We start from the raw sequence: 27,004 nt of genomic DNA, 5'->3' as shown, positions 1-27,004 counted from the left end.
AGACATCGATGTAAACTTTAAGTGTAACTTGACTGCTATGTGGGGGCATACAACCTCATGGCGGTATATATCTAGTTTTCATCCGACAGTGCAATCTTCACAAGAGATTTTTTGTATGAATTGCAGCCTACAGTCTGAACCAGATACTGAAAATTTCACACTGCAGCAAGTCTTTCTCAGTCTGCAGGGCAAACAATTAGCTGCAGCTAAATTTTGTTATCTTCTGCTGACCCTTTCATTAAGAGAGGTCAAAGCCACTCTAATAGCATTGGCTCTGCCAAGGAACAACCTGTCACAATGGCACATATGCAGGATGCACATTTGGACGAGTGCACTGAGCCGAAAAATCAGTACTTTTTCAGTTAACAGATTTTATCAGCTGTCAAAGTATTTCATGCCAATTAAGATTTTTTTGTTTTGTTGAACCTGCGGTGTAGGAATGTTCAATCATGTGTCACATTAGCGATAGGAAATTAATACTTTGTTTGTTTGGCAGTGCACCCCTCCCTTTAGTTGTTCATTTATACAGGCAGGATGCTATTGATGCTTAATGCTTCAGATACCACAGAGAACCAGAAAAAATATTGTCATTTCAATTTTGTCATTGAAATTACATCCCTTGTAGGAAATGGGTAAGACATGCAAAAACATGCTTTTAAAATCGAGACAACTTGTAATTGTTTTTTGGACAAGGTACACAGACCTTCTGAAATAATATTGACATACAAACAACACTATATTATTTTAGTGTTTAAAAGACCCAACACACAGGAGGAAAGAGCTTGCAGAAGGACTGCCCCATATTCTGCTGCATATCACTGAGAAAATATTGGGGGTGTGGGTGAAAATATTTGTGGGTGTACTGCCCAAATATTGCACTGTGCAGTTTCATGACCTACACATGTGACTACTTTGAATTATTCTAAATGTTGTTTGTCATTTGTCAGTATTATCTGTCTGTATTTTGCATAATACACGTCAGAAATATTTGACAAATCCATTTTGTTGTTTATATGCTTTATACCTGAGCATATGTTTAAAATAATTTTGAAAGTATCATATATTTCTAATCTATGCATATACATATATGTAAATGTCATACACAATTGAAAAAAATAACACATATGGAGTTCTGAACTACCCCACAGCCTACAAAAAATGTTGTCGTTCAGGGATGACTGAAAACATGCAGCTGCAGTTTGGTCAATGATGCTTTTGCCTTTTTGGAGAGCTGCTTATCCTCCTTTTAAAAAAATCACGTATAAAAGTGTTGATTTTCAGACCTCCTTAGGAGTCTTCAAATGCTGCTAATTGTCATTCCTCCTAATTTGGCCTACTTTATTGGCAGCATTTGTAATTGTGAGTTATTTCACCATTCAGATCTGTTACTATCAGGTGAGACATTGTTTTATCCAGCCTCTGCATGCATACAATCATTCTTATGCATCAACAGCCTGACATATCAATTTATTTCAAATAAAACTTTTAATTAGATGATTATGCCAAATACACCACATATTAAATTGTGCCTCTTAATTATACGCAATGAAAATAAATGTGTTAAGCAAACATTTGTGGAAAAATATGGATGTTATGTTTGTGTGTGTGTATGTGTGTCATTACTTGTGTGGATGCATTTGTGTAAATGTCAATGCATGTAGTCAGTCAGTGGATAGAGACTGAGTATCTTACCTGTGCAGATGTTTCAAATTGGAGACACTGAGAATATCCCTGTGAGGTGACACGTCAGTTCAATAAAAGAGCTTTTTTTCTTCTATTTTCCTTATCGCCTTTTTTTTCTCTGATCTTTTTCTTCATAATAACAGATCTTGTTTGCCTGGGCAGAAATGCGCTCCTGCAGGTTATATAGAAGCCAGTGGTTATATGAAGAGTAAAACGAGGAGATGAGTTGTCTCACTCAGCACTGAGTGAGAGTGACAGAGGGAGGGAGAAAGAAAAAGGACCCACATAACCTCTCTCCCTGAAATCCTCATAAACCGTGCCCCCTCCCACCTATCCTCCTTTACTTTGCCCACATCCCCACACATTCGCACTTCACATGCATAGACACAACGAGAAAGCACTTTTGTGTGAATCCCTTGCAACATGCTGTGCAGCAACCTATTATTAACCCTTTGGGGAGAGTGCTGTGTACTATTGCTGTCATAATTTCTACATGGCAGCCTTGATTGCTTTTTCCAGACCTGAAGAAGAATGCGGGAAAAATGAGTAGCAGTGTGCATGTTTACTCTGCTGGCTCCAGGGAAAATGTCCTGTTATAACGCCAAAAAAGAGGAACGAATTGCAAATGTGTACACAAATGAGTGAAGGATACGTCAGTTTAAATACACTTGCTTTCTCTGCATTATTGACCAATTCAATACAAAAAATCTCTTCACATTGTTTATTTCAGATCAGTTCTAGTACAAAATCCAAATGCACAGTTTTAAAATAATTAACACACACAAGGCTACACTAGCTACTTGGACTGTCACTCCTATACCTTTTTATCTTTGTGCTGCCCTTTGTAATGTAATGGCCCCTCAGAGAAGACCCTGCTGACATATCGACTGCAGCTACAGTGAAAGCAGCATCAAATAATGTTCAGACTCTATCGCTCTTTCTCTCTCTCTAAAGATGCTCCTTATCGCTTTTGTTGAGCGTGTCATGAGGATCTGACACTTAAGCTCAGAAATCTGCTACACAGGTTCTTTCCAACATTTCACATCAACCAATTCAATACAGAGAGAGAGCACTCAATGGAAGATGCAACCTCACCAAACACATAAGAGCTCTGAGTAAAAAGGTGCAGATAGAAGAAAGCAGTCAATATGGATTGCTATATTTCAGAAGAATAGTTGAAGGCAGGTCTTTTTGTAGGAGTCTGAAAGAAAACTGAATGTTTGATTGGTTTGTCGCCCCTGTGGAAAGCTTGTAGATAAATGGGGACTAAAAAGGCAGAGATATTCAGGACTTCTGCAGCTGCAGCACTTCCAGTGAGACTAAGCTGAATGGTAAAAAAGAACTCATAACAGCAAATGTACATAAATACAGGTTTGGTTGTGTCACGAGCCTCAAATGTCAAACATTAATCCTTTGACCAAGTGTAATTTTGTCTTTGCCAACCCCAAAATGTCAGATGTTTGATATAGGTGTTTGCTGCTTATGCATTATGTTTTAAACTAATGCCTGCCCCCTTAAACTGAATAATAATTATGGTTGTTTGTTCTCTGCTGTTATGTGAGTAAGCATTCAGCTGCTGAGGTATGTATCTACATTTATTTAACCTTGTTGTTGGTGTGTCACAGCTATCTATAAAACTGAATGTGAATTCAGTTGTTGCAAAAACACGTTCTGAAGCTGAAAATACACTGGGGTCAAAGTGCTGTGGAGTGATTTTTCAAGGACAGCCGTGTTGGAAATAGGACAGAGACATGAAGTGTGTCCAGTGTGAAGCTGTACATAGAAAATAGTAGGGCAGCTGTTTGACGCACGCAGCTCGGTAGCAGTGTGTTTTTGGCCTTGATGGTGTTGCAGATAAAACTAGATAGGAAACAAAAGCAGAGCACCCCCCCCCACACACACACACACACAGCAGCTATAAATCATGTCTGCACCAATCATGCATTGTTCTCAGACTTACTCATCCTGTGCTTAGGAAGTATTCAGTCTTTTACTAAGTATGTAGCTGCAATCAGTTTATCACGAATTACATCACTTAAATAATTTAGCATCATTAGTGGTCACCAGCATCATAGATATGGGTTAAAGGGGTCCTAGCATTTTAAGAATTCAGACCAATAAATGCATGTTGGTGTCGTCAGGTTTCCCTTTCATATTTGTTGTTTGGTTTCAGCCGTTGATATAAAGCTAATGGACGTAGCTGCTGTTACATCAGCCATTGACTTATGGAATCTCCTTTTGAAGCCTTAAGTTTGGCATAATGGCCACCACAATTTTGTTTGTTTGGAGACAGAAGTAACCATATTTTAGCAAGAGGCAGGCGCTGTGGAGGAGCCAGGGGTGGATCTGACTGAGAAATGGAGGAGATTATCATTAGATAGCTCTTAATTATTAACTTTAAGCCTTGATAAACTATAAATGGGTGAGTTTTATAAAAATTCACCCCCTGTACAGTTCTCATGAAAGTGGAAATTAGTTGTAAAAACTTTGTTTTTGTACCAGGCTGTAAACATGTTCATTTCTGCTTTACAGGTTCACATGGGGGTCTATAGGGATTGACTCGTTCCTGCAGCCAGCCTCAAGTGGCCACTCAGAGAACTGCAGTATTTGGGACTTTCATATTGGCTTAATTTTTCTGCTTTGGAGGTTGCGGCTTGATTTAAGCACAAAGACTCTGTGGTTAGGTTTAGAAAAAAAAAACCATGGTGGGCTTAAAATAAGTAATTTATGTCATATGACATGCAACACTTAATTTAAAATATGTTAGTGTCGCTATGTTGTTGGTTTCACACGGGACATGATTCTGGGCCTCCTGTGTGAAAGCTTGTGTTTGACCCACCTTCCTATGCCGACTTTCTCATCATCATCAGATGTTAGACCTCTTCTGTTGCCAAATAACAATAATGGTGACCATTAATTACTTATAAAGAGTGAATGGATGTGTAAATAAGCAACTGTTTGTAAACAAAGTTGCCATATCAACCTAAAAAGTTATGTCAGTAATTGTACATTTAACTAATAGGACCAGCGCATTAATAAAAGCATTAAATCTTCACACACACACACACACACACACACACACACACAAGAGTTATTCACTTCTAAACCAACTCTAAGGGGGATTTGGGGGATTTGTGGAGCAGAAAAGAAGAACTAATTTTTGCTACAAATCTGAGTAATTCTTTGGACTTTTATTTAATCTCTGTGTAACAAAAGATAATTGTACTTCTTTGGGTTTTGAACAATTGTTCACTGTGAATCAAACCATCTGAGAAGATTAGAGGAAAAATCTCTTGTGCTACATAATCCGAGGTGTTTTTTTTCTTTAAAGTTTTGGAGAAATATATGGCAACAATTTTTTTGAAGTAGAAGTAACAATAAATAGAAGAATAAGTGTGACTTCCATTTCTGCTCTTGTCACATAGTTATTTTTTACATGTACATTGCTGTTATAAAACCAATTATTATTTCACAGTATGTCGAATTGTTGAGTTTGATTACCACTGAACTCTGATGTTTTGAGGGTGTAGCAGCACAGCAATTCTGCCTCAATAAATGTCATAGTCTATTTCTGAATTTGTCCTTTCAGGGCATTGAATCAAAATTTTGACACACAGTCATGGCAGATTAGCGCTGATGTCCATGTCTGTATGTACACAAACCACCCTCCAGGAGACAAACGTAGCAGAGATGGAAGGAGGCAGAGACAAAACTGAGGTGACCATGTTAAGAGGATTAGTGGTTGATGTGAAAGCAGAAGAGTGATGCTTTTAGTGCGGAGCAGAAACAAAGGATAAATCTATTGATTTTAGTAAAAAGCATGAAGCAACAAGAGACCGTCAGTGACAATAAGACAGGATAAGCGTACAGGAGCGATGATTGACAATAATAAGACAACAAGGACAAGACACAACAGAGTGTGTGGGTGTTTTTAAGAAATGAGAGAGAGAGAGAAATAGGAGAAGCAAGGAATTATAAAAGGTGGTTTGACATATAGTTACAAGTTAGCTTTATAAGAGAGCAATATTTTGTGTTAATTTATTTTGGATCTCATGTTTGGGTGCCACTGTTCTCATCAAAGCAACCCAGTCATATGGCAATCCATAACTTGCCTGTCTATTCTTGCACTCTGAAAGACATTTTCACACTCACATTGTTTTTCTCTCTTCAAATGTTTCTTTTTTCTCCCAAGCAAAAAAACACAAGAATGATGCGAAAAGGCTGATTCATTTATAGCTTGTCGCTTCCCCTTCTGCGGCAAATGTGACAGTAGATATTGCAACGGAACAGTACATACAATATGTAGGCTTTATCACAATGAAAGAAAGCGGTAAAAGAAAGCTTTCTATTCAACATGAATTGTTTTTCTGATACAGATAGTCAGAAAACTTTCTGTGAAATAGCTTTTTCAAGCTATGTAACCATGCATGGTTTAAACCCCAGCAACCTCTGTAGATGAATATTACTTCCATCATTGTCACAGAATTGTTGTCTTATTTTCTCTCAAAGTTATCTAAGAATTTCTTGCATGCTTCATTACAACCAGGGCTCAACAATTAGGATAGCCTGATTGGCTTTGTTAACTAAAATGTCCAACCTGTTTCCAGTCCCAGGTCGTCGAAGAACAATGAGGGTAAATTTTTGATGCCCTGGGAATGAGAACAGGCCGAAAAACCATGTCCAACTGACTTGCCGATTTGAGCAAGTAAAAAAATAGTTTCACACATTGTTTTTTTCTCTGAAGCTGAGGAGTCAGCCAAATTTCATTTTCTGCTAATTTTGATAGAGACAGGAAAGGCAGGGAGGACAGAGGGGATCAAAGCTAGCTAAGGACTCAGGCCTGACATGCAAGTAAAAACTGACCTTGGTCAAGTACATTGCTGATCCACTTAACTGACTCATTAAGTAAAAAAAAAAAAAAAAAAAATCAAACCATTAACATTGAACGCTGCCAACTTTCATGATGCACATGTTTCCTCATTTGTGTCCACAATAAACACCAATTTTCACAGGTAGTCTCCCCATACCGCAATGCCAAATGGGAGTGTTTGCTCCTCTCTATATTTTCGCTGATGGCTTATCGACCATAAGTACGAACCCCACTTGACTTGATGCTGCTGCCTGCTGCTCATTTCATTGCCGCTCAGCAAGTCACTGCTGGATCCAGCTGGGGACAGAATGAGTGGTGACCTGTCAACCATGATGAGCAAGGCATAAACTGTGCTTGAGAAGTACTGTGGTTTGAAATGTGTCTGTTAGCTCAAGCGCTATTTGCTGCTGTTTGTTCTTGTCTTGTATGGCAGCAAAAGTAATGTCTTATCCATCATGTTTAAAGGAACTGTTACTGCCTTGTGATCAGTGGCATAGCTGGCACCAAGTTTCCAGTCATTTTTCATTTTTAAATAATCTGATATGGCTGATGTGTTGGCGGCATCCTGACCTTTAAAATGTATGCGTTTGCTGCCACAGTTGGTCTGTTTTTGACTCATAGGCTGTAACACAATTGGAGATGCAGTTTATTTCTTTAAAATCTATTTGAAGAAACTGTAGGGTGGCAGTGCTGTAGAAGTAGAATGGGCTGTCCACTTATTGGACGGTTGGTGATTTGTTGCCTGGCTCCTTCAGTCAACATATCCAAATATCCGAGCGCAAAATGCTGAACCCCAAATTTCTCCTTATGTCAGTTTCATCGGTGTGTGAATGCATGTGACTGGTTACGGAGTAACAGGTGGCATCTTGTACAAATGTGTGTGTCAATGGGTGAATGTGACACATAGTGTAAATGCACTTTAGTGGTTGGAAGACTGGAACAGTGCTATACTAGTGCACTCCATTTACTAACTCACCAGTATTCCCCATGAACTGATATCTATCTGAATAATAAACCTACATGTTTGCCCTTTCATAATACAAACTGTGTATACTTTACTTTGCTGCTGATAGACTTCCAGAAAAAAAATCTGTTTTTTCTTTATTATTATCATTATTTTTACCTTTCGATTAGCTGTTGGTATCCATTTGTTTCAGTTTGGAATAAAAATCAACTGGCAGGTACATATATCTGTTTTTTCTCAGGCCGGTAGACGCTGTTGTGTAATCTGTCTGTTCACTCCCACTCACTAGACTAAAAAAGGTTAAAGCTGTGTATCACACGCAGTGTGTGGTGACAGTTGTTGGCTGGCTATTAATGGTTAGGTATTTAAAAATGTATCAGAGCTAAGAGTACCTTTAAAGAAACTGGGTCTGATATTGATGGTGCTTAAAAACCCATTTGATGTGTCAGAGTGACAGACTAATACACTTAAATTAAATTTAACTGAAGTACTGACATACTCGGCAGCATTGATCCAATATCATTCACAGGCAGAGCTCTAGAGGAGGCACTATAGTCCTAGCCCGTATGGTTTAAAAAGCACCTATGATATGTATAGTTAAACATCTAAAAATGATAAATACAAATGGTGCGTTCATAGAAATATTCTCTTTGCCTTTGTCATCACTCGAGATGATTCATACTCAGTGCACTTCACTGCAAACCGTCATGCTGCAAACAAATTACATATTAGACGGAATTAAGCTTCGTGGTCAACGGTGCCACATCCATTATCTCTGTGTTTGTGTATGTGTGTACATTGTGTGTCTGAGGCAATAAAATGATGAAATGAGTCAAATGAGCTGCCAGTGATGCATAAATATCAGTATTTACCAGCGAGATAAAGAGGTGTCATGGTTAGCTCTTGTAACAGCCATCACTCAGATGAAAATAAAAACACAAGCAAACAGCTTTGCCCTGCCAAGCTCTGCTGCTACTACTTGTGCGCTGTGGTTTTCCTCTAAATTGCTTTGCATTGTTGCAGACAGCCAAACACCCTGTCTTCAGGACTGTACTAACACGACTGTAAGGAGGTTGGACTTCCTTTTAGCATTTAGCTATGGCAAACGTGTAGTGCATAAAAATGAGGTTTGTAGGTTGCATTTTTTTTTAGTACTTACAATAGTCCATTAACAGCCATAAGCCTGTTTATTGACTTCTAAAACTGCTTTTCACTCCGCTGCCTGAACTGTGCGTAGCTGAAATCAGTTTAAAGCACGTATTAAAATGTGTCTAGATGATGGCATTGTCATAAATTGTGGCACAGTTTTTCTTAATACTTACATAATGGATATGACACATTTCTCAGAAAACTGCAATTCCATCTTTTTTATATTCATGTATTTTTATGTATTTGGCTTCTTATGTCTAGAAAACCTACAGCAATGGGCATAAAACTGCCATTGGCAACTTACATTGAAATAACTTTCTGTCATAATTGCTGAAACTTTCATTATATCCAGATGAGACGGATAGCTTTTAAAAAAAACCATTTACCTCTGCCTACTCTATTGCCTTGTAACGCTTCCAATGGCATTACTGCTCATGTTTAAAAACAGCCAATCAGAGCTGAAGAGTCTCTAATGCAGCTGCCAGTCATGTTTGCTTGTTTCAAGTTTCAAGTTTATTTTATTTATATAGTAGTTTTAAAAAAGCAAGACATGTTTTGCAGCAAAGTGCCTAACAAAGAGACATATATATATTTACATGCAAACATAGAAACATAAAGGTACATAGATGAGTTAAACATAAATAAAATAAGACATGTTAAAACAAAATCTAGAACTAGGGAATCAGATTAAAAAAAAACAAAAAAACCCCAAAAAAACAAAAACAGGTCAAATTCAGTGAATAGCCAGAGAATTTAGATGGGTCTTAAGGGTGCGTCTGAAAAGCATCAACACACTCAATCTGTCTAAAAGCCTCTGGCAGGCTTTTCCAGAGTCAAGGAGCAGCCTTAGGAAAAGCCTTGTTCCCAGCCTGTCTTTTCCACGAATGTGGCACAGCCAACATGCCACGCTGGGTGGATCTGAGCAGTCTGTGGTGCTTGTGAACTGCAGTTGAACTGTACAGTCTGCATGGCAAAATGCCATCAGAAGTACGGTTGGGAGGAAGAATCTGATTTCTTTACGGACCATCAGTCTGTTTCAACAGATGTGACAAAAATTATTTTCAGTTAAGTTACCAAATATGTCTGTAATCAATCTGCCAGGAATTATGTAATGCTTGTCTATATGTTGGTCTGTAAATCTGCTGTTCATGGCATGCTGTTGTGTATAAAGATTTGTTTTTCCTGTTTGGCTGCAAAGAAGATTGGCTGATGATGCTGTAAATTTTCATTGAAACAGACACAACTAGAGGAGGAAAAATAAACCTATAATACTAAGATGGAAGTTCAAATTTCCTCTCTAAATAACCTGCCTAACAAAAAAGGGAGGATTATGTCTTTCCAGGTGCATAACAGCAACCACGCGTTGGTAACCTTTGTCTTCCTTCATGCCTCTAGTTTATCTATATAGTTGTTTACGCACTTAGAGTTGGTTCTGTAGGGAAATCATTTGCTGAATTAATTTATTTAATGGAGAGTCTGTGGTAATTCTTGGGATATTTTTATTTTATGTTTCAGATATATATGAATATAAGACTGTACCTATATTGTCCTTATATCAGTCCTTGTGTTTTTCAATAAATAACATAGTAAAATGTGATGCAATGTTAATGCAGTGATGCTACTATTCAGGAAGTGAGGGGATAAAAATAAGAGTTGTGGATGGATTCATGCAGTTCATAAAGGATTATGCTATTTTTACTTAAAGGAAGTGGGGACAGAAACTAGACAGAACTTTAAAAAAATTGCAATTACTGCACTGATAATGTATAGCCCAAACTGTATGGAACAAATATGCCATAAAGACAAAATGACATGTAGGAAACCTCTGAACTTTTGCATAAAATACAGTGACCCATACTAGGGCATGTAAAATTACTGCAGAGCTCTGCTGTCAGGCTTTTACACTACTAAAATAAGGAAAAAAGACCACATCCAGCACATTTTAAACTTCACTTTGTCACCTTGCTCAGAGCTTTACACCTACTGCACTATTGAGCTTTTAAGCCTTTACACACAGCCTGAGATCCTTGGGATCACGTGTTTGTACAGATCCAAGCTAAAGGCCAGAGGTGACCTTTGCTCTCAGGCTATGACCTGTCTGAAGAGATCTGTTCAGTTACTTAAAGTCATTGTCACTGTCAGTGTCTTTTATTGTGTATAGATATCCTCCAAAAGGGCAGATTTATCAGGAACAATATATTTAATTTGCTCTTATACATGTGATGGATCGACTGTTTAAAAATGTTTAACACTCAGTCACTGAACAGATGGACTAGACAGATTAATTGATGGATTGGCATGGTAGACAGCAGGTCAGGTTTGGTGTACAGATATAAACAACCAGGGAACCCTGATCTTACACCTTGACGTTGAGCTGTCAGGGATTCCTGCATCCCACATTGCCCTCTTGTGGATGTCACCATATGACTTTTACCTCTACTCAGTCTTCTCCTTCGAGTCATAAAGTGTGCATCTAGGTGAAATTTGTCTTGATTGGCCAAGCAGGCACATGCAAACATCAGTGCATGTGTTGATTAAGCACATTAGGGGATGTCTTTGCTCATAGAAGGGGAGTTTTAAAATGTAACCTTTATGTGACTAGCTTGTTTTATTGGACAAAGTAATGCATAGACATATAATGTTTGTAAAAATGTTCATGCTGCCATCACATATATAATACTTAAAGGAAGTGTGAAGATGATGTTGTGGCAGAAACTGAATGTGTAGGATGGACATGAACGTACATTGTTGTAGGAGTCCACACTTTATCCTGTGACACCATGATGATCTCATTATTGTTAGCAAGAAAAAACAAATTTAAATATAAATATTTCAAAATAAAATCCACAGAATGACTGCTGTGGTTTTAAATGTGGAGAAAATTGTTATAGGCGTGAGTCCAAATGAAACAAAGGGAAAATACTTTAGTAGTTTTCTGTTCTTTTGTATTTTAATACTTTGACAATTCTTTTAATCATTTATGTTTCAATTAAATATTGTCACATCTTTGTTGTTAAAATGCAGTGTCATAAACTCAAACACAACCCATGTCTGCCAATAAAACTTCAACTAACAGTTAAACTGTATTTAGTAATTTCCAAACAAGAGTAATTGGCATACAGTAAAACATTGCTGGTTAAATAGTGAGAATTACATGAGACACAGTTTTTGATGTATTGATTCTGAGGTATTTGACATTGTTGTCCTGCTCCACATTGTAATACATTCATATTCCTTTTTAGATGAAAGGCTTAAAAGACAAACCGTTACATCACACATCACAGTTTTTTTTGTCATTGGTTGGCTTTGGATGCATTGTGATATCTTAAAATACAATTTCTTATATTTTAATTTTTTCATATTTTCAGATCATGAAGCAGTGGTGGAAGGTTAGATAAAAAGGAGTCACAATTCACAACATATTTAAAGGCACACTTTACAGAGAACTATCACATAAAAAAATATGTAAAAAAAAAAAGGCAAATAACAAAAAACACATTATCATTATCATTGTTTGGAATGAATGGATTTGATTTCCTTTCTGTCCACTATTACTACTATCATCAACATCCTTGTTAGATATAAACACTTATAACCCAGATAAAATATGAACATTATCAACACAGTGTCACATGTATGATAACAGAGATGGCAGCAGCACTGGGCGGTCCCTATATCAGCCGTGTCCAGTGAGGAAGGCGTCCTTCAGACTGCATAATGCCTCCTCCTTAGTGATCTTCTTCCATTCCTCAGGGATGTCGCCGGGCTCCTGCTCATATTCCTCTGCAAACCTCTCATTGAACCTCGACAGCACATACCTGTTAATGAAAGAATATTAAGCTAATTTCAGGAAAATTTCTAAGCTAAAAATAAATACATGTGTACTGATTCATAACAAACAGATGTGATATTTGAGCCTTAATACATCAAACAGTACCTCCAGTAAGCACTGGGCATCTGCCTGTTTGGATCCTCGGGGATGCTGCTCCAGTTTGGGTAGAGGGAATGCAGGCCTCTGCATGCCACAGACATGGTGTTTGTGTCATTGCTCTGGCTTTCTGTGATGCTTTCAGGGAAATCCGCACAGGACAAAGAACCTGAGTCATGGGGCAACATGCCTTTCGGCCTGTGGAGCAGAGCCTTGTGAACCTCGTGCCCCATCTCTTCCAGCTCACAGGGTGCTCTGCAGAGAGGACATTGATGGTCACACCCTCTCACTCTCTTCAAGATGGAGTCTTGGGGTTGAGTTGGAAGGCACTGAAGAAATTTGGTGATCTCCACACTTTGGGAGAACTCCTGGGCTAGGTCCAACCGCAATGCAGCCAGTAACTCCATTAGACATGTGACAAAACGATCCCATTCCGTGGTGATACTGAAGAGAGGTCCATCCAGAAAGGCCCTGGGAACCTCCACATCTCCATCTCTCTCTAAATTGAGGCACACTCTCTCCAACAGTGGCTTTGAATCACTCAGTACTCCATTGGTACCTTCTGCCGTTAGGCTCACTGCTGCCGCAATCTTTCCGACAATTTCTCCAAGTCGCTGTTGCCTCCATTTATCCAAGTTGGTTGATTCAAAGAGGTGAGCCATCACTGTCTCCTGGATCTTCCTCACTCTGAAGTTGTCATAGGTAAGCAAATATTCAAGGAAGCTTTCAAAGCAGTCCTCCTTTATCAGCTCCTCCAGCAAGCTTTGGTGGAAGGCACGTGGAGACTGATACTGCTGGGCTTTACCTTGGATTTCTTTTACAATATGTGTCCCCAGTGGTCTGTAGATGAAGTCCAACACTGTAGGTTTGATGACCATTGAGGTAAATGCTTGAGCCATCCTTTGGCACTGGTCTCTCTTCCTGAACTGGTAGATAAACTCTGCCTGGTACATACTCTTGGCCGCTGTAATACATTTTAAAAGCTCACTGTCCTTAGCAAAGCGGTCATGTAGTTTTTGGAATTCTTGGCATGCAGTGCAGCAGAGATAAACTTTCAGATCCACTTCAAAAGCTGTTCTGATTTCCATTGGTTTTTCTTTTAGAGCCTTTTCAACATTTTCTAACACTTTTGTGATGTAGCTATCAGAGAAATCTGCTGGTAAGCTACATTTATTTTCTACAAACTGATTAAATTCTTCCACGATATTGCATGCTACCTGATGAGCTTCTAACCTCTGCAGTCGGTTATTGTCTTCAAACATGTGCTTCAATCGGCTGCGGTATCCAAAGTGCTCATCATAAACTTGGAAGCTAGATGTACATTTTTGAGTGATGACTTCAAGTTTTTTCATGTGTTTCTGGAGACCACGGCTGATTAGATTCTCTTTCAGAATATTTGTCACTCTTGCAGTAATATCATCGGTTTCTGAAGGCCTGAAGTCAAAGTTGGACATTGTCTTATTCCACACACCCTCATACACCTCTTCGAGTTCTGTATCTTTAAGGAGAACTTTGGTTAACTTGCTGTTCTCCACCAGTGCCTGTAGCTGTGATTCCTGTTCTTCTCTCAGTAAGGTCTCAAACTTTTCCAACTGTGTTGAAGAACAATGGCTTTCGTTGACTGTCCCCAGCCTTTGTATTATGTCTTTAGTTACTCTTCCCTGGAGGTCATCCATATTGCTCATTAAGATTTCCCTGAATATGTTGATTTTGAGAATATTGTTGTTCATCAAGTAGGACTCTACTTTTGACTTGAGTTTGTCCACCTCTGTTTTGACTTCCTCTCTGGCTTCATCCTTCAGTTTGCTCAGAAGGACATTTTGGACGGCAGCATCCAAAGCTTTTGTCTTTGTTGCAATGATATTCTTTGTTGCCTCCCTAAACCAGCTTTCCATGTGTTCCATGAAACTTTGCTCCCACTGGGAAAGCTCTGTGCACAATAAGGAGAATGCTAAAGCTATGTCAGTATTTTGCAGACCAATGGAGAATGATTCTGCTTTCACTGCATCCCAAACAGCATACAAATGGCTCATAAATTCAGACAGACATGTGACTTCAGACTTAGCTGAACACTTCTTCAATGCCCCAAACAGGTTTTGCTTGAGCTTCAACACAGCGCTGCTATACTGGATATCAACTGGTTCAGAGAGGGACATCTTGTTCCAAGGCCCTTTCACACATGTGATGCAGGTTGTGTTCTTTTCATAATGGTTTTCAGCATTGCTGGTTCCTCTGTCCTCAGTTTTAGTCTGAAGCATATCAGATACACGCCTTAACTGGGCAGCTTGTAATATGCTGTTTATTTCTTCATCCTGGGTCAGGAGCTGGCAAATGGGCACTGAGCCAAATTCTTTGATGCGTAGGAGAGCACTGACTAAGACAGTGAGGTTGCTTTCAAACTCAGCGTCTGCATATGAGGAAATGTTCTGCATTAAAACATCACTTAATCCTGTTGCTACAGTGGCCATCTCATTATCGTGGATCAGCATATTTCTTTTGTTGTCTAGAGACATTGAGCTGAGACCCTCTACATCAATCAACAACAGAAAATCACACTCCATGTCCTTTCTGAGGTTATCAGGGAGACGCAGGGCAACCATGTACACCCCTCTGGTGGATCTTTTCCTTCCTTTAGGAAATTTAACCCCAAATAATGCAGAAAGAACCTCAGCATTCCTACCATGAGATTCTCCAAGGTTTGTCAGCACTCGGGTCCTGCACTGTTCTTGAGGTAGGCAGCGTTTGAGCTCTGCAAAGACACAGCCCAGCCAGCACATAGGGATGTTTGAGGCATCTCCATCCATTAGTTCAAGTGGAACTCCATAGAGAAGAAGGTCTGTAGCTAAGCTAGGAAGACGCAAGACATTGTGGCTCCCACTCCTGGGACTGATGTGTGTTAGCTCAAAAATTAAGCCCATCTCACGCAAAAAGTGCTCAAGTCCCAGCCAGCATGGATCAGGTTCAAAAGGCAGTGAACATGAGGCTGGTGGATTTTCGAAGGAAACACCTTGACACATTTGTTGTTCGGCAGAAGAGGTCAAATAAGATTTGTCTGGTGTCAGCTCTGGTTCACTGAGCTTCTTCCTTTGGTAGCTTAAGGTTTCATTTTCTCCAGACTCCAAATGATGGTTTAGATCCTTAAACACTGGATCTGAATTTTGGTTGTTGTTTTCAATAATTTCTCCCCCTTGAATCTCTTCTCCATTAGATGTCACATATAACTTCTGCTTAATGACTGGATCATCATGCTCTTTTTGTTGTGACTGTGGTTCTGTGGTCTTTTCTGTAGACTCCTGCAGAATATGCTCTAGTTCTTGGCCTATCTCAAAGTGTTGTTCAGGCACTTGCAGCTCATTGGTTTTTTCCTCTTCAAATGTTGAATCTGTGCAGAAACTATCATCATCTTCTACGTTATTATTGACTTCATTTTGCAGCTCATTACAATGTTCTGTCATGCCATCATTCATTTCTGTATGCATGTCTGGAAATAGATGTTGTGGACTGCTTTGTTTTTCAATTTGCTTCAGGCGAAGCGTCAGCCTCATCCAACTGAGGAAATAAGTCCTCTCTACTTTATCTGTTGAGAATAGCGCATCAGTGAAAATCTTCATTGCTGGGGTCATTTTGTAGCTGCTCAACTCTGCCAAGATGTCTTTCTTTTCAATTTTTAGTTGGGGATCAAGTTCTTTTCCTTCTTTTCTCTGTTTACTCTCCTTCTTTTCTATTTCAGCAAGTTTGCTCCATAAAGGCCCCTGCAAAGGAAGCTGTTTCTCCTTAAACTGAGCAGATCCCTCATCTAAACCTCTCAATACTTCCTCCACTGTGAGCATGACCTTTTTACAGACTGCCCCCTCATCTACAATAAGGCCAAGCTCTTCTGCTACTTTTGCTGCTGCCTCAAGTGTAACAGGTTGCAGCTCATCTGGTAACAGATCTTTTAGAGTTTCACACAGCCGGTTAGCCAGTTCCTCCTCACTCAAATCTTGCCCTTGCACCACTGTTTGTCCAGGAAGGCCCATGTGTTCTTCAAGGTTCTGACCAACAAACCCCACAGTTCTGTTTTCATTCTTCTCATTGTCTGATAGGTCAATCAATATGAGCTTGCTTGCCATAGCTTTGCAGGAAGCAAGACGTTGTTTTTCTTTTTCCCTAAGATTCCCACAGAAAACAACCACAGCTGAAGAGGTTTGACATAGAAGTCTGAGGTTTTTCTCATGTGCGCTGGCATCACCACGGAGGTTAGAAATGACCACAGGAACAGGAAAAATGTCCCTGGCAGTGTCTCCAGTGGGTAGGTACCATCCAATCTCTACCAGGCCATTGGAGAGCCTACGGGGCTGCTGTCCTCCATCCATTCCCCTGTGGAGAAATGTGTCATAGGATGATCTGAGTCCACTTATAACATTGTTCAGCACCTGTGACTTAGAGACACAAATGTGACCAAGCTTCACACATGAAACAAATGGCATGTATGTACTTGCCAAGTCCCCCTCATGGACCTCCACATTATCTGGAAAGTGAGACTTCCACTGGCTCACAGCACCTCTCAAAGGCCAAAGAAGGAAGCTACTAGGTTCCTCTGGATCAATGTTTGGAAGGATCAGTGGCACAGCAAACTGGCACTGCAACATGCGCATAGTCATCTCCTGCTGAAGGAAAGTGTTGGCAGATATATAGACAGCAGTAACTAGATCAAGGGGATTTATGGCACTCTGGCTTTCCTCTCCCAGACCACTACTCATCTCCTCGGGTGATTTGTCGACATTGTTTAGAACATCATGCAAAGGTTTGCAGCAAGGACTCCGGGCATCTGGGCTAAGCAACCAAAGGCGCTGGAGGAAAGCATTTGGTAGATCCTTAGGCTCTAGAGGGGCTTGGTTCTCCAGAGTCCAAGTGCTGATGTCCAACATAGATGCTGGGTCCAGAGGTGTAGTCCAGAAGGCCTCCAGACCCAGCTTATTTAAAACCTCTGTCTGGGCATTGTCCTTGGGAGATTCTGGTTTGAAAAAGAATCAATCATTTAGACTGTGGATAAGCCACAATTTTAAAGTGTATGTGATAAGATAGCTTTATCCAGGAAAAATGAAACTTAATGTGATCAGGGAGAATAGCCAAAGTATTTATTTAATTTGATTTAAAGTGGTAAAATATTATAGGAGTACTTTAGAAAATCCTCAAGCAAAGTTTAAGTGCAAACAAACATTTTATCTTTATACTAATCAATGTTGCTTTTGTTTAAAATGCTGAAAAAATATCAAATATTATTGTGAGGTACATGTCTTTGAATAAACTTATACTTAGATCTTATCAACTTTGCTTTTCAAAAACTAGTTGAAAATAACCAAAAATTCATAATCAGACTAACAATTCTTTTATATCATTTTCTCTACACCTCATATATAACACAGAGCATGAGCAGATGTTATTAACATTTTATAAAAACAAGAGAAAAGGCATATTATCCCTAAAGCTAATTGCTCATTTCATCTTAGTTGAATCTCACCTGTAAACAAAGCAGCAGTGTTCCCCTTAATCACACCATCCTGTGGTGCCATTAACATCCAAATTTACACGTGCTGCCACCAACCCAATCATCATTAATGGATAAACACATTAAAGCATTCAGCAATGATGTGTTTTTTTCTAAGCACATCCCTCCTGCCCTGTAGGTTTTTATCTCGTTTTGTTTCCAAAGCCAGAGCAGGCACAGCAGGTTGCTGGTCAGCAAAATAATTAATAAATTCAGTTGAATATAAACATATTTGGCTTGGCTGGGGTTTAGGGGAAACACAGACACATTTTTTATTGGTAACAGTCTGTGTTGGCTTTGGTTACTGCAGCAATGTCTATACAAGGTGCTACTGATTTATCTGAACACCTGACAATCAAAATAGGGCAAAAACGAATGCATCACCTTATTCTTTTGTCAGAAACAATTGTACACTACCATTCCACAAGCCAAAGATGGAGAAGACTATTTTTTTTGCCATTTTTTTGTTAGCAGGCCTTCTTTAAAATTGTTAGGGGGCGTTCTTATCAATAAATCTTAGTCAATTCAACCAAAATTACCTTTCAAAATATAACACTTTTCCATAATACCACAACCCCTGAAGAGCAAAAAGGAAACATACTTTTCTTTTTGCTGCTCAGCCTCTTGAGCTTTACTGACATGATAAATCCAGCTGAGTGACTCTCCTCTCTGTTTTAAATGAGCTTTTCTTCTCTGGTCAGCCACATCACTGACAATGTGGAGTGTTGACTGGAAACCTGTAATTACAATTCATAACAAACATTAATGACATAAGAAGAAAGAAAGAAACAAACAAAACAGTCAAAAGTACCTGCATTTTTCCTTGGCCTAATACTATTACCACAAGTGATTGTGAAAACCCCTGTTATCTGATCAGAGTATGTTGTAGCCTGTCTCAGGGGAAGGGACAGCTCATTGTGGAAACTACAGACGAGGCTGATTTCTCCAGACTTTTATCTTTCTGAAATGCTTCACTGAAGCATGACTCCACCTCATTTTGTTTTTCTTGTCTCTACAATAAAACCTGAATCATGACAGGCTTAACATGAAATGCTGATACAGTGGACTCTCCTCTGATCAGGAGACTGTCATACAGATAAAGCACATTACTGATAGCACAACATTGAGGTAACTACCACTGAGTCCTAACACTTCAATGCTGCTCCCAGTGCTTTTAGATTCAGCTTAGTTTAGAGTTTTGCTGCTTTCCAGTGGTGAGCAGTGGCCATACCTCATTGCTGAAGATTTACTATTACACTCTTGTTGGCAGTAAGGTCGATTAAAGTCAGCATAGTTTACCACAAAACCATCACATACTATTTTGAATACCATCTAGTTCGATTATTAGTAAAATATACACATATGCAGTGAAATGTTCCATGTGATTGTTATATTGTTACAATATTCACTGTTGTATAGTGATGCAACAAAGCGTAAGTTACTCCCAAAGAGTCACAAGATATATTTGATGAGTTATGAGATGATAAATGGGAGATGAAAGAAGAAAAAACAAAGTTCTGCTACACAACTCTAATCATTTTTAAATAAATGTTCCTCTAATATTTACCTTTTGGATACCAATATTGAACAATTTTACCTCCTTGGACTGCAACTGCTAACAACTCACTGACTTTTTTTCAATTTTCACAAGAGGTCACATATCGAAAGATTGAGAACCACCAATTAAATTTTAATGTCTTTTGTTTTCTTATTTAAACATAGATTTCTTGTAAAATTTTAATCCGGCTGTCTGATAGATGTGATGTACTAAAAAGTATAAGCCTGTTCTTAAACAGCTTATCAATATTTTACTGTATATTCCTCCGCATGCGGCAAGTGTGGCGATTCATGTTTCATTTCTCAAATAAGAAATATCTTAATACTATTAATGCAAACTTTTAACAATCTTTGTGATATTGCCTGTGTTCCAAAAAATCAGAATGCTCTTACCAATTTCCTCTCATACAGTTGCTTGGTAAAAGAAGTGCTCTTCACATTGTCCTGACAGGACAGAAATAGAGAGGCAGTGTCTGTCAGGAGAGCTTTTATACCTGTCTGTTCAGTGATAAGACACATTCCTGCACTTCTATCTAATCCCATAAGAACAAAATGAACATCAGTTGCACGCACATAGACTCTCAACACTCATCAAGGCACACGTACGCAAGAGAAAACAAGTGACACTTGTCGTTAGGTAAAACTCTTATACACGACAGACCTGATGCTGAGATAACAACAGACTGTGTCTGTCTTTCACAATGCAGAGCCATGTTGAAATATATTCACAGACACCTGCACAAAGTATTATCACTGGTCTGCAGGGGTCAGAGGCGAGGCTCCAGACAATGACGCACAACAACCCTTGATCATGTGTGATCTCTCAGATACAGGTCTATCTGATTACTGCAAATAAGTAGCTGGCATACTGACGCACCCTTTTATTGATAGAAATCTTATTCTCTTTGCTGTAACCTGCTTCCTCTAGCCGCAACTTTGATTTTTTTTCTTAGAGCCCCCTGTGGCAAAACTGATTTATTCTTATTTTGTTTGATTTCAACTAAATGAGAGTACTTACAGCCAAATACACAATACTGTACCTCAAATTATGGGACTACATCGATTACAATGAAAAGCAGCAATTTGAAACATAATAGCAAAATAAACTAATATGTTTACAGAAAACATACTAACCCCGGCCACAAAATGCGGAAAATGATTTTTTCAATTTGTGAGTAAATAGAAAGACTTGATTTAATGAGAGGTGGGACTGAGTCATTGTTCTGCGACTCACAAGTAAGTCCTAAGACTTTGTCCTAAAATCAAGACTTACAGGTACAAGCCCCAAGTCTTAAATGTTTTGGTTTTGAGTCATAAACAATTCATGATGTACTGTTCACAAAATGCAATGCAGCAGTAATAATATATTAAAATTTCATCATTGCAACTTGAGTTCACACCTCTGGATTTAACTCATACATTTCTTGCTGCAAATATGCTACATTTTCAGATGGCAAATCTAAGCTGAGTTTAAATGTAATGAAATCCTTCTTTTGAATTTTGCGCTGGGAAGCAGGCCTTCCAAATATATGTAGAAAGTGCATATAAACCACATGTTCATAATTACAAGATGAGAGATTAGAATAGCAATTTGAGTTTTCAATAATCATTCTGAGTTTATTACATTTACTCGGATCTATACAGTATCTTTCACATCTTAAAGCCCAACAGCCAGCTTGATCTTGAATGCCATTGATAGAAGGCAGGCATCATTTATTTAATTAACAGACCACTTACATAATTGTTTATGTACGTAGCATTTTCTGATTTATAAAAAAAAAAAAAAGTGTTGTAGAACTAAAACTTAAAACCCATTAACGCAACTTTTGGGTTGCCAGGTTGTAAAAAAAAATCTTCAATTGACTGGACCATAGGCATAGATGTTGGTGGGGAAGCTGGGGTCATGTATCCCTTAATATTTAGAAAATGTGCATTTGTCCTCCTGATCACACATCAAAAGTAGCAGAGGACTTTTATTTTGGCAAAAGATTTCTGCGCAATAACCTAATGCAGAAAAGCCAAAAAGTGTTACATAAAAATTCACCAAAATGCAGGAAATTAAATAGTCCTTGTCAATTATTTAATTCATTTGATGCTTATAGTTACAGCTTATAAACGCCTTATAAAGGCTGCCTGATTAGAAAATGGTACCCATATGTTAACATGTCAACTTGTTTGGGAACATCCTCCTGATCTACACTGTTGTAACACAGAGGCTTGTTTACTAAGCATGCAAGATTTTTGTACTGCTTGGAAAATAAGTTATATGCAAAGGAAATGATCAGTGAGGTATATTATTTTTGCTTTAATCCCATTGAATTGATATAAACAAAAATAAAGATTAAGATTAGATCTTCCTCCTCTGCTGGAGAAGTGAAAGCACACCTGAGGGATAAGTGTTGTGCAAAGGAAAAGATTACTGCCTCTCTATTTCTGTCCTGCAAAGCTCTTTAGCGGTCTTACCCTCGTGTGTCAGATGCTGTGAGAATGAAGTGTGTGTGCATGTGTTTATGTATGCATGAGCGCGTCTGTGTGTACTTGAGAACTTGCCTGAGTGGATATAGTCAACACTGTGTGTTTAATTGCCCTTTCCCTGAGCTGCATTCCTGATTGCTCAGATTTGCTCTCGTGTGGACTTTCTGGATCTTCAGCAGGACTGAGGAAAGATATCGAAAACCGAGGACAACTTTAAGGATTTATAGAGACTGTAAAGGAATAGTGGTCAAGATGTTGATCACCATGCTGACAGCCATGTATATGATGGTCCGAGTCGTAGAATCGGTAAGACAATTGTAATCACAGATGGAAATGAAATTGAAATTCAGTTGGTTATTATTTTGTGAAATTTAAGTGTGTTTAAATACTTTTTGATATTATTGGATATATTTTATACAAAATGTATTAAATATTAAAATATTTCTAATGATGTTAAAATATTATCCTTATTTATAGTGACAAATATGACAAATATTTTAATATTAGAAAAAATACACTACTAAGTATTGCTTGTTTTGGTTGTAACCATAACATTGGGGGTTTCTCACCCGGCAGGCCATCAATGTCATATAAAAATCAGGTTTGCACTGCATGCGTTAAAATGTAATAAGGGTGTTATTAAAACAGGCATTTGGTGTTAAATTAAAACTAGTCTTACACTGACACCATTCAAATCTTACTGTAAATTTAAACCAAACTTTTAAAGGGGAACATCGTCTAAATTCAGAATTCCAGTATGTTATTTCCATTATCTATCCTCTAAAAGCCAGAAACCAGAAAAAATAAGTCTCAAACCTGCAATGTCATATGATAAAAAGTCTGAAGCTGCTCCAAAAACAATGAATTGGAGCTTGATTTCATGGACCCACCGAATGTCTGTTTTCTCTTTCATACTGATCATTCAAAATCTGTGGAGCAGGCCCAGACTTGATATCCCATGACATCACAAATTTGAGTTTTAGCACTTAGCTTTTTTGGGAGAGAGTTGTTTATGGTGACTATGTTGGGACTGTCTTTGGCCATAGGAATAAAATGTATTATTTTTAAAAATAGATGAAGTTCCCTTTTAATCTCTCTGCCAATTATGTAAAAACGAATACATATGTTTCTAAATAGCAGGTAAGCAGTGTAAAAGTCTAGTACCACCACCAAACTACAGCAGACTAAACTATACTGTTTATTTTATATATTTCACATTTAAGTAAGTTGAGTGATAAGGCTGCTTGTGTTTCACACTTTGACTCATGCACCTCTTAGCCAAACTCTTTTTCACTTTCAGATAGGGGCACGGTTTGCACGGGAACAGGACCCTTTGCCTTACATGGTGTCCCAGCCGTTGCCTTGGCAGGTTCACTCCGTGTCACACAGTCGAAGGAGCAGCAAAGCAGATGAGGTTAGTCGTAATGAGATCTGTATCTCAGTATAGTTGCTGTCACACACGTCTTTGTGCTGACGTACCAGTGTGATTGGTGAGCTAATACAACATAGGCTACATTAATTCTGACCATGACAGAGTCATCCACTACAACCACATCTTTTCTTCTGGATGTTGAGTAGCAATCTATGGGTTACATTTATCACAGGATAAAATAGTAGCTTTTTAACAAAGGAGGCAAGTAGCTTCTGCAGTTTTAATTCACCCTGCCAGTTTAGCTGGTATTTTTAATCACAAATTAGGTCTTCTTATCTTCTGCTATCTAATGGTGAGCTGTAGCATGCAGAAGGTTTGGCAGTCAAGTTGACACAGCATGTGAGCTTGTAATCTTGGTCACATGATCTGTGTTTGGTTAGTGTCTTAGAGGAGGACTGCAAAGGATAGGAATATGATTTACAAGACAGAGATGACTTTTGATGTCTCCACACTCAATCAGCAACAGCCAAAAATAAAATAAAGTTGGGCGCATAAGAATCAGTTAAACAATCACCTTTTGGCCTGCAATGAATCAGTATTATTGAATCAAAAGGTACTTGTACATGGATAAACACTGTCCAAAACTTGACAGTTGTTTGGCTGTTCCTTATGCTTTTAGTATGGATTCCTAAACCAAGAAGCACATTTCAGTCCACAGTGCTCACGACTGATGTCCCACACATAAAAAAACAAAACAAAACAAACAAACTGCAGTTCACCTCTTTTTTGTGCCTGTTTGTTAGTTTGAAGTTACTGGTTTGAAAGTCATGTTGTAAAGACAAAGGTGGAACATAGGTGGAACATAAAAAGGAACATAAAAAGACAGACAGTGGCAAGAGCTGGACTGCAGCCAGAAGAGGAGCTTGGCGGTCAACCAAGAGCACAGGTGCTGAGACGAAGAGGCGAGAAAACACATTAGACCACTGAAAAGTCCTTAAAGCAAACGGTAAAAAAAAAAGAAAGAGTCAGAGTTGAAAAAAGACTTTTTCTTAGACTGGCCACAGTTAAATTCAGCTTAACATCTCTGATAAAAGGGGAGAGTGGACCTTATTGATGAACTCATGGAGCCGGTGTGTGGGACTGAACACTGGCATACAGCCAAGCTGACGGGTAAGCGGACTGAGCTTGTCCAGTCCTCGGCCTCTGGCTTGCCTGCTGCTGCTCTGCTTGAGCTATAATCCCAATCAAGGGGATTTGTGTTTGAGGTCATTACTCTAACAGCTGAGAGAAAGGACACACTCACATACAGACACACACACACACACACACACACACACACACACACACACACACACACTCACACAAACACACATGTTTACTTAGGTCTCTTTTGGAGACCTAAGTTTGTACTTATTTGTTGTGAGGGCCCAAGGACAGAGGGATGTCATGCTCTAAAGCCTTCTGAGGCAAATTGTGATTTGTGATATCGGGCTTTATAGATAAAATTGAACTGAATTATATAGACTGACATTAATTTCCTTGAGACTTACTTAAGTCTAACTTTAATCACTTACCCCAAAATTTACTTCTTTTTTTTCTTATTTGTAGACGTAGCTTTTGTCCACAATTGTACGAGCCATCCCCAATGAACTAATCTTCATTCTGAAATGCGTCCCTGAAGGAAGACATACACATGCACACACACATGCACACACACACAGGTGCTGTCACACGTGTGCATTGTGCATTACTCCCCAAAGCACTGTACATTTTGTACAGCTGAGTTAAAGAATTCAGCCAAAGCACCTGTTTGACTATCTTGTTTGCATGTGTCTGATTTTGTACCTTCAGTGGTATGTGCACAATGTTTCATCCAAGTTCTAGATAAGATTTTAACATTGATAGTTGTCATACCTGACCACTATCTCATGCATCTTGTGCTTCCCCCCCCCCTCTGTGCGTCAGTGAGTGTGTCCTCTAACACACAGCTGTTCTGTTTCATTCACAGTTTGATGGCCTCAGAAGGAACAGCATAGGCGTGTACAGGAAGAGTAAGTAAGACTGTTAATTCATTTAAATGCAGGCTATTTTTCTGCCATATTAATACATTTTAAAGTTTCTTGATTCAAATCAAGTGTCAGATTGGACTCACTTAAACTTTAACCAGAAAAATAGCCCGCTTGAATCAAGGCTAATAAAAAAAACCATGTGTTTGAACATCATTGCTACAGACTATGTCTCGAAGGCTATTGCCTCAGCCTCTCTGGCTATCCCCTGTGTCCTGTCGTGCTCAGACTCCAATGCCAGCAATGGGACGTGCACCGTGCCAGCTGTTCCTCCACTCAGCCCTGTTGAAGTTGAGAAGGCCGCCGCCACAATCCAGACCCATTTCAGGAAGTTCCAACAGAAAAAACACAAGAACGGCAAGTAGATGGACAAGGAGGGATGGTGGAACCAGTTCTGCAAGCCTGAGAGATAACAGGAAGCAAGTGGGACATGTGTGGAATCATCAAAGGACCGATGAACTCATTGTGACATACACAAATTCATATTTGCATTCATATGCAAATGTACATACATTCAAACTGTATACTAAGTAGAGTTCTTGGATTAGTGACACAGAACAAACAATAGTAAAGTAATAGTTTACATCTCAAACAGCTTCCTGTAATAAAATTTTAAAATTTTAAATTCTATGTGAATATTATATATATTATAATACACTGTACATTTGAATGAATGTTAGTTTTTCATGTGCTGTGATGACAGAATGACTGGGAGTGTGTGAGTGGTTGTTACTATGCTGTAAATATGTATAACCAGTGTTTTGAGTATATAAATTTGCAAAAAATAATAATCAAATGACATCAACATTGTGGATCTTTCAAAACCAAATGTGTTAAAGTGTCACTAACCTATTTCAATAAACTCCTCTGTAAGTACCTCTGCTGTGTTTAACTGCAGCATGATGCCCTCTAGTGTTTTGATCAGGTTCTGAATTATATTATGGCTGAATTACATGTTTTTGATGACATAGTATACTATGCCTTTTTTTATTTTTGATGGCATTGTGTACTATGACATTTTTATATTTTTGATAACATACTATATTATGACTTTTTGCACATGACCTTGATGTTATGGCCTGCATGTGCATTCTTTTGTTTGATTTGTTTTGGATGTTTTTGTTTTGGATTTTATTATTGACCCAAGTGTCATCCACATATCTGAATCAGTGGCTAAGAGAAGTCCCTGTGTAAGTGTTGGCCACTTTTTGGAGATTCCAGTGAGCCCATGGCACAGCCATGCTTTTGTCTGTAGAAACCATCATTGTATTGGAAGCAGTGGTAGTCAGGCAGAGGTTGATGAAGGCACAAATGTGGTCTAGGGGGTAGTTGGTTCTGTTGGTCCAGAGTGCTGTCCTGTAGCAAATGTTTCCTCACCATCTTTACTGCTTCTTTCGTGGAATGCAGGTG

At 38.7% G+C, this 27,004-nt stretch overlaps 2 protein-coding genes across 3 annotated transcripts; one reads left to right on the top strand and one right to left on the bottom strand.

Annotated features, from left to right (window-relative positions):
- Positions 1–11,597: 11,597 nt before the first annotated feature.
- On the bottom strand, positions 11,598–20,129 carry si:dkey-202l22.6 (interferon-induced very large GTPase 1). Its single transcript, XM_042486114.1, has 4 exons — positions 20,075–20,129; positions 18,726–18,861; positions 12,604–17,590; positions 11,598–12,484 (listed from the first exon to the last, which is right to left on the bottom strand). The coding sequence occupies exons 2-4, from the start codon at positions 18,763–18,765 to the stop codon at positions 12,343–12,345; spliced, it is 5,169 nt and encodes a 1,722-aa protein (XP_042342048.1). The 5' UTR covers positions 18,766–18,861; positions 20,075–20,129; the 3' UTR covers positions 11,598–12,342.
- Positions 20,130–23,466: 3,337 nt separating this feature from the next.
- On the top strand, positions 23,467–25,966 carry LOC121942950. 2 transcript variants are annotated; one of them, XM_042486266.1, is made up of 3 exons: positions 23,467–23,570; positions 25,537–25,579; positions 25,823–25,966. In XM_042486266.1, exons 1-3 carry the CDS (start codon positions 23,499–23,501, stop codon positions 25,957–25,959), a joined length of 252 nt encoding a protein of 83 aa, XP_042342200.1. In that variant the 5' UTR covers positions 23,467–23,498; the 3' UTR covers positions 25,960–25,966. The 2 variants fall into 2 exon arrangements, with proteins under 2 accessions (XP_042342200.1, XP_042342199.1); XM_042486265.1 differs by having other exon boundaries at positions 25,760–25,966.
- The last annotated feature ends 1,038 nt before the right edge of the window (positions 25,967–27,004 follow it).

Source organism: Plectropomus leopardus, chromosome 5 (assembly GCF_008729295.1).
Source record: "Plectropomus leopardus isolate mb chromosome 5, YSFRI_Pleo_2.0, whole genome shotgun sequence".
Taxonomy (NCBI): domain Eukaryota; kingdom Metazoa; phylum Chordata; class Actinopteri; order Perciformes; family Serranidae; genus Plectropomus; species Plectropomus leopardus.
The sequence above is the reverse complement of the archived record's forward strand: the minus strand, read 5'-3'. Positions and strand labels throughout refer to the sequence as shown.